Below are 7489 nucleotides of genomic sequence, written 5' to 3'. Positions count from 1 at the left end.
CCATGGAGATTCACAGAAGAAGCTTGAATACTGGAGCACCTAAACATACCAAATACTGGGGCAAAGCTTTCTTACTACTGTCCCAGAAAGCAAAATTACTCCCAGCACTGAAGATGATTTCTTAAGGCAAGGAACCTTATTGGGGGGTAAGTGAGTACATTATCTAAACAGCGATTCTTCAGTTTTAGGTTCTACTCCATTCTCAAAAAGACACCAAAAGCCATTTATCTTTCATCAGTTTATTGGACAAGACATCTGAGCAGGTATCCTTACATTGGTTTGGGAGGTGCTCTTGGAGGTGCACCCTAGAAGAAAAAGGAATGCAATTACCAATCACAGAACACTGAAATGGCAAGTTTCAACACAAGAAAAGGACCATGAACACCCACAAGTATCAATTACAGTGCTTAATAGACAATACAAAAGCTGTAACCTCCAAATAAATCAACAGTGTGTTAACTCAAGTACACTTATCCTTTTTACCCCTTTGCCGTAACCCAACTCTCCCCTTCCAAAGATGAATACTTATGTGATCCAGCAGCCATGGTTTCTGTTGTCTATTTTAACCCAGCAACACAACTCTCATTCTTCTGAGCAGGCCTGCACATCACAGCCATAGAAGTCAATGGGGCTGTAATGCAGTCGTAGCCAGGAGAGCACCTGGAAGTGGCGTCTAGAAGTGTCAGCCTATACTTTTTGTCCATCATTGGTGAGATTTCCCCTCCCTTCCTGTCCTCGTCTTTAGTTCAACTTTAAGTTTCAAAAATATCTAAAAGCCAACTTTTTCAAAATTGTGGATGGAGCAGGGAAAGATCAGAACCTCAGTCAGAATTTACTGACATGCCAGCTGGGAAGAATCACCCCATAACCTGGTGACTCAACTGCACTGCAAGTAATGTAATTCCCAAATCGAGTTGTCCCAAAACAAGAGGTGAAGCCTTCCAATGGAGATAAGTGAAGGAAAAATTCCAAGGGGACAGAGATGGCAAAAAAAAACAAAACAGACAAGGGTTTTAACGAGGTGCACCAAAAATGAAAATAAAAACAAAAAAATGTCAGGCCGAAACCAAAAATTATTTTAACCTTTTTTACTTTACTGTTGTGGGCTCTGGGAAATATGTCTAAACAGACCCCTGATATTTCCCTTTTCAAATAGAAAGATTGAGGATAGAGTCCTCAAATATTTTTCTGCTGCCTGTCATAAATGAACATGAATCCTCTATACCGAGTATTCCTGTTCATTCATAACTTGTGGAGATAGAATGTTTACTGATGCGGGAAGAGAGCTTGGTCTATTTTGACAGCTGACCCCCCTCCCCACCGGCTCGGCCTCTTGTGACACACTGGCCACTCACAGCGTTCTCCTACCCTGCACCGCTTGGCCTCCTCTGACAGTTTCTCTACTCCCTGCGTCAGAGGGGATGTGTCAGTGATGCACCGCAATTTCAGCCGAAAGATGGCACTCTGCATTTTGCCAAAAGTTCAATTTCGGCCGTCGAAATTCCGGTGCATCCCTAGTTTTAATCATTGCCTCTTTCAGTCTAAATTAGAAAAAGTGTTGGTGTTATATATAACAGTGAGAGAGTAAACGAAAGGTTGAAGTTACTCAACAAATGCATCAGAATCACTGTAATGAAAAACTTCTAGCTAAAAGAATTAAAAGCAGAAGATACATACCGCAGGCCGGAACCTTGGTGGTGGTGTGCGATCCTTGCGTGCCTCACGAGAGCGGTTTCTGACCACCTTGCTGTGAATGGCACAGCTAACACAATAGTGCAGTTTCACATACAGCTTAGGCAGCGCATACGCTAAAAGAAAAGAGCATAAAAGGATTACAAACCTTAACCCAAGTGTGACAAGAGCACAAAATAAAACATACACTAAAGAGTAAAAACAAACTTACAATCAAAGACACTAGCGTCAGAGATATCCCTGACAGCTGCAGCCTCAACAATGTTTCTGATCACAAACTTCTTGATAGCTTTGTCCTTTGGGACACAGCGAGCGCAGTTGGTGCATCGGATGGGCTGGACATGTCCACGTCCCTTCTTGGCACGTCCGTTGTTCCTTCTTTTCTTTGTCTATATAAAGAGATTACACAATATTTCTCCAATCAGAGGATTTCTTAAAATTATAATGGTTCACTTTAAGGCAGAACATTTTTTCAATGTCAGGATTCCCAGACTACCAGGGTGCATAGAAGATCATGCAAATATTCTACAACTATTCAGCTTTACTGCAAGAAGCGACTACTACAAAACATGAATGTAGCCTCGGCTCCAACTGCTGCCCCTATACCATTCTGGCCCAGGCTCCGCTGTAGAGCAATTTAATAGACTTAACGTAACTGAGGATTTCCAATTTGCAGAGCACAACTGTGCCAGAAAGCACAAAGGCCTTAGAGTACAATATCCAATGAGAACTTGCAAATTACAATTACCGCAGTTAAGAAACTTTAGTTCCTTACACAACTATACCAATCAAATCATCTGAGTAACAAGTGGTGTTGCAAGATTTAAGACATTTTTGAGGTAAAGGCTCATTTCATACCAGCCAAGCACTCCCATTCACATACTCCTCACCTGTTAACACAAGATCACCAATGGAAATCTGCAAACGTGTAAAGTGTATTTTTCTCTAGTACAAGCCGGGTATACACGTATCAAATTTCAGACGGGTCCTGATGAACTGGCAGAATTTTACAGTGTGTGCAGCTGTCGGCACCCTTCCTGCCATCATCCCTTGATCAGATGATCGAAGGAGACGTTTAGAAAAATGTCAGCCAATCAGCTGCAAACCCCATTCGGGAATTCTGACAGTGAGCGCTGTCAGAACACAAAGGAAACAGCAGGGGATTCAACCATCAATGCTCATCAGCATTGACGAAGGAATCTGTTCTATTTCCATATTGAACCCAGAGGTTAAATGAAGAAAATATGTATATGTGTATATCCAGCATAAGACCTGTATCTGGTTACTACATATAGTATTAGATTTTACACATATCTTTATGTCTCTACACTTAGATGCAAACCAAGCTGAACCTGGACAATGTAACCGGTGTGAATAGTCAACTTGTTACTCATGGTTAGAGCCCAACTCTAGACAACACACTTACCAGGGTTCTGGCATTTCTATAGTCCTCGCTTTCAAAAGTATCCACTCCCTGTCATGCTGGCTTTTCTACACCCACCAAATCTCTCACTTAAATGCCAGGTCAGCACCAGCTGTTTGGATGTTAGCACTGCAGTCCTGTCTCCCGCTCCTCCTGGCCATCTACAAGACACACAGCCCAAGGCTCCATTTGGTGAATGGCCAAGAGGAGAGGAAAGCGAGGACAGCAGCACTGGCATCTGATCAGCTAAAACCCAATCACATGACCCTTCAGTACTAAGGCTTCTCTTGCACTTTGTTTTCCTCTGGCAGGGCACTTCAGTTCTAATTGGCTGTTCAGTGGCAAGGTGTGAGAATGTTCATAGTACGTGTTCATCATGCTGAGATCACGGCATGCATACCGAAATAGGACATTGTTACATAAGGTCTCTTGGGCCTAGTAGTGCTTCTACACATGGACACAGAGTTATCGTACTAGATAGCGCCGTAATAACCACGCTGAACGCGGCGTCTCAGCCGGATCCACCCACACGAGGCCTCACTAAAGCCGGGGAACAGCACAAGCCGCATTACGACACAGTAACAGAAAATGACACTATGAGCCCAGGCTCGTTATTAGGAGCGGCGGAGCTCTCATTCACACAGACACACACACGGCCTTCTTAACAGCCACCTCGCTTTCTCACCATCTTGGACTCGAAGGCTGCAAAGAGGACCGGAAGTCGCAGCTCAATCCTTATAAAGCCGATCCCTCCGCGGCGGAAATGACGCAGCTCAGTGCGCCGTATAGCCCTAGTTGCGGATTAGCCGACCGACAAATAACCCCGCCCACTGAACTGTGTTGGTTTAAAAAAAAGGGGGGGACTATTTAACTAGCGTTGCGGAAGGATCAAACTATAGTCTGTGAGCAGTGTGTCATGTAAGAAGAGAGCGCATGCGCGTCATAAGGCGGCTTGTGGGGCGGAAATAAGAGAAAGCGATATGTATAGGCAGACTGAAAAGGGCTATGTACAGTCATTCTGGACTCTGGATTGTTGTAGGGAATACTTCCCATATAAAGCTTCTTATACTATACAGAACGATTGGACACAATGAGGAGGAGGGCTTTACAATTCCAGGGGTAGCAGATTGATTTAAAAAGTGTTTTTTCTGCAGTGAAGAATACTTGTCAGCAACAATGAGCTGGCTGAACACTTGTAGATAGACACATCCCCACTGGGCTAAACACAGAACAAACTTTGGATTCCTCACTCCATATTAAAAATCATGGATGGACGACTCTCCCCTGCCTGGCTTTTGTATTCTGACAGCTGGCAGCCATGGCATCAGAATATGCAAACTGACTGCTACTGATTGGCTGAAGTCACTGTTCGGCTGACGTTTTTCAACAAAAGTCAACTGATAAAGATTTAGATGTAGTATTAGGCACAGTAGGCTTGTATCCATAAGCAGCAGTAGTAGTCTGCCCTTCTATAGTTATTGGTTGGACATTTTTCCATCCCCAGTAGAAATACAATCAGCTCCTATGAGCTTATATACCAGGTTAGGATCCCCAAGGACACATTCAGACTGGCTCAGTGTGTTTCTATGCAGTGTTTTGCACCTCAAAGGTCTGCCAAGGCCCTGCAATGCAGATTGTAACAGGCATGAGTTATTTCCCATTGTGGTGTGCTGTATGGCTGCTGAAAGGTCATTCAGAAATAACAGCACTGCATTAGCTTTGTGTGTTACAGTGCGTTGCTGTACAATGCTCATTGTCTGTGCATTTCCACAAAGCAGCAGTCTGAATGGGGCCTCCTTTGTGAAAGTGGGATTTTAGCTGAGTGATATTGCATTGGGCTCCAATGGCTGCGTGCCATTCGAGTTTGCTGTCCCTCTTTGTACCAATGCTACTTGTCTGGATGTAATAGTTCTGTTCTCTAACCCTCAACGATTCTGCCGATGACTTCCATCACACTTTGCCGATCAGCTAGCATGCCTAGAAGGAAGTAGGCAGCTGCTAGACTCATCCACCGAACCAACCGCCCAGTGTCTACAACCCCCCTCTGCCAATCCCTACACTGGCTTCCACTCGCCCAAAGGATACAATTGAAAATATTAACAACCACATACAAAGCCATCCACAACGCTGCCCCCAGCTATATCTCCAACCTCGTCTCAAAGTATCACCCTAACCGTCCCCTGCGCTCCTCCCAAGACCTCCTGCTCTCTAGCTCCCTCATCAACTCCTCCAACACTCGCCTCCAGGACTTCTCCAGAGTCTCTCCCATCCTCTGGAACTCCTTACCCCAAACTGTCTGTCTATTTTCTACTCTGTCTGCCTTTAGGAGATCCCTGAAGACTCATCTCTTCAGTGTAGTCTTTCCCACCTCTACCTAACCCGCTGAACTATCACTTTCTCAAACAACTCATTCTCATGCAGATAACACCTTTTATATCACTTGCCCTTCCCTCTTAGAATGTAAGTTGTCACAGGCAGGGCCTTCCTAACCATCTTGTATTGAATTGTAACTTATATTCTAAAGTGCTGTGCAAACTGTTGGCGTATATAAAGTCTTATAATGTAAATATAAAGTATTATAATGATAATAAAGTGAGAACTTGCGTGAATTGTGCTCACTGGACCTGTGGAATGGCTGCTGTTATAAAGCCAAGAGCCTGCTTGATTCTTCTTCCAGAAACTATCTAAAAAGAACGCAGGATAAACACTGCTGGATTCTGAGTGTAGTTTTTTTCCGAAGAACATTTTGCCAGTTGTGGATTAAAAATCACATTCAAAGAAATCTGAACTGCAGATGCAAATTTCTCAAATGGGGCATACAGTATTCAGGCAAGCAACCCTTCAAAATAGACCTCTGGAACAGCTGTAGACATTCAAATACTTAGAGAGCCTAACAAGCAGTAAATACGTTTTAAAATAATCCACCTATGTAGTTAAAGCAACTGTGGAACAATTCATCCTTAAAGTTCACAATAGAAGCAGTGAAGTCTTTCAAGTTAGGTCTCAGACGTTTTCTCTCTCCCTTCTTCCTGCTTGATATTTTTAGTAGAGATTAGAAGGCTGGCAAGCTACTCATTCACTACTGACAGGGGGAGCCGAGCTTCAGTAAGAAAAAGAAAGCAGACTTTGAGGATGAATTACTCTTCAGTGCCTGCAGTTACACATGTTAACAAGGGTTTTGTTTTAATTTACTGCTTAAGACTAGGTACATTTGAATATATATTGCCTAGCAACGGTTCTACTTTGAAGCTTAAAGTGGACCTTTACCCATATGTTTAACACAACAAACACACCGTTAGAAATGTTCAGTAATGTCAATCTACAAACACATACTTCTAGATAATTGCCGGCTTTGTATTCTTTGCATTCCTTGTTTCTCTTTTCTTCCCCAGTCTTTAGACAGCGGCCATGTTTACTAAGGGCAGATTACTAAAGCTCCATTTACTTCCTGAAAATCTGGTGACCAGGACATGTGACCAGGACATGTGACCATGCACATCATCTCAGGGGAGGAAAATGCCTTTCCATGAGATTTTCCAGCAATGCTCTGCTGATGACAAGGCAATCCCAGTGTGCATTGCTTTGGCAAACTGAATTTTGCCCTTTCAAAGCAGGAAGTGAATGCTCTGCAAGTGTAAGTATTTCAGAATCACAGCATTTTACACCTGGCATGCCTATGTTATTATTATTCATCATGCAGAGGGATGCATTGGTACAATTCTTGAGTGGTACAATTCTTGAGTTCAATTTTTGAGTGTAAGGGTCTGTTTTAAGTCCTCTACATGCCATGCAAATCTCCCCCTTTGGGCATCATGAAATCTAAGATATGTAAAATGTAAGAGATGTTATTAAAAAAGTAAAAATGTTATGATTTTCTCATGAATTCTGTAAACTTGTCTTTCTCGCACAGGTCAAGTGACCATTGTCACACAATTGATTGTGGTCTCTAGAAAAGGTAACTGTTCAGAGCCCACGTTTTTGTTCCATTTCAACAACAGACCTTCAGAGATCACATAACCAATAAGTCCTTTTCTTTTCAAACCGATCAAAAAATGCAGGGAAGGCAAAGCCTGAAGAAGCAGAAATACGAACAGGTGCAAAAGGCCCTTGTTAGTAGTTTTCCTTAGAACCTTGTTCAGCTTTTCCTCTGACTTCTGGCTGCTCCAGAGCTGTAAAAGTCATAAACCAAATAGTGAAAATATGACAAATGAAAACTTGAAATTAGGAGTGCATTAATAGCTAGTATTAAACTAGTCTAAATCAGCCTTTTTTCAACCAGGGTGTGGTGGCAACCTGCGGCTTCCTCAGATGTGAAGAAGGCTCCAGATGTGAAAGAGGGAAACTCTAATGTAAAGGGGGGGGGGGGGGGGGGGG

General features: G+C 43.1%; 1 protein-coding gene across 2 annotated transcripts in view; it reads right to left on the bottom strand.

The window, feature by feature from the left end:
- Window positions 1–227: 227 nt before the first annotated feature.
- LOC108790527 (40S ribosomal protein S26) overlaps window positions 228–7489 on the bottom strand; it is a 38454-nt gene continuing 31192 nt past the window's right edge. Inside the window, exons 1-4 of one of the 2 annotated variants that reach the window (XM_018560807.1) lie at window positions 3801–3898; window positions 1904–2081; window positions 1678–1808; window positions 228–305 (exon numbers count right to left, since the gene is read on the bottom strand). In XM_018560807.1, the coding sequence (XP_018416309.1) occupies window positions 270–305; window positions 1678–1808; window positions 1904–2081; window positions 3801–3803 (348 nt within the window). In that variant the 5' untranslated portion in view covers window positions 3804–3898 and the 3' untranslated portion in view covers window positions 228–269. Of the gene's footprint in view, window positions 306–1677; window positions 1809–1903; window positions 2082–3800; window positions 3899–7489 lie in introns of those variants that run through there. The other variant, XM_018560803.1, reaches the window with a different exon arrangement.

The sequence above is a fragment of the Nanorana parkeri genome, unplaced genomic scaffold (assembly GCF_000935625.1).
Source record: "Nanorana parkeri isolate BGI_ZX_2015 unplaced genomic scaffold, ASM93562v1 scaffold478, whole genome shotgun sequence".
In the NCBI taxonomy this organism is placed as follows: Eukaryota; Metazoa; Chordata; class Amphibia; order Anura; family Dicroglossidae; genus Nanorana; species Nanorana parkeri.
Note: the sequence above shows the minus strand (reverse complement) of the source record. Positions and strands in the feature narration are given on the sequence as shown.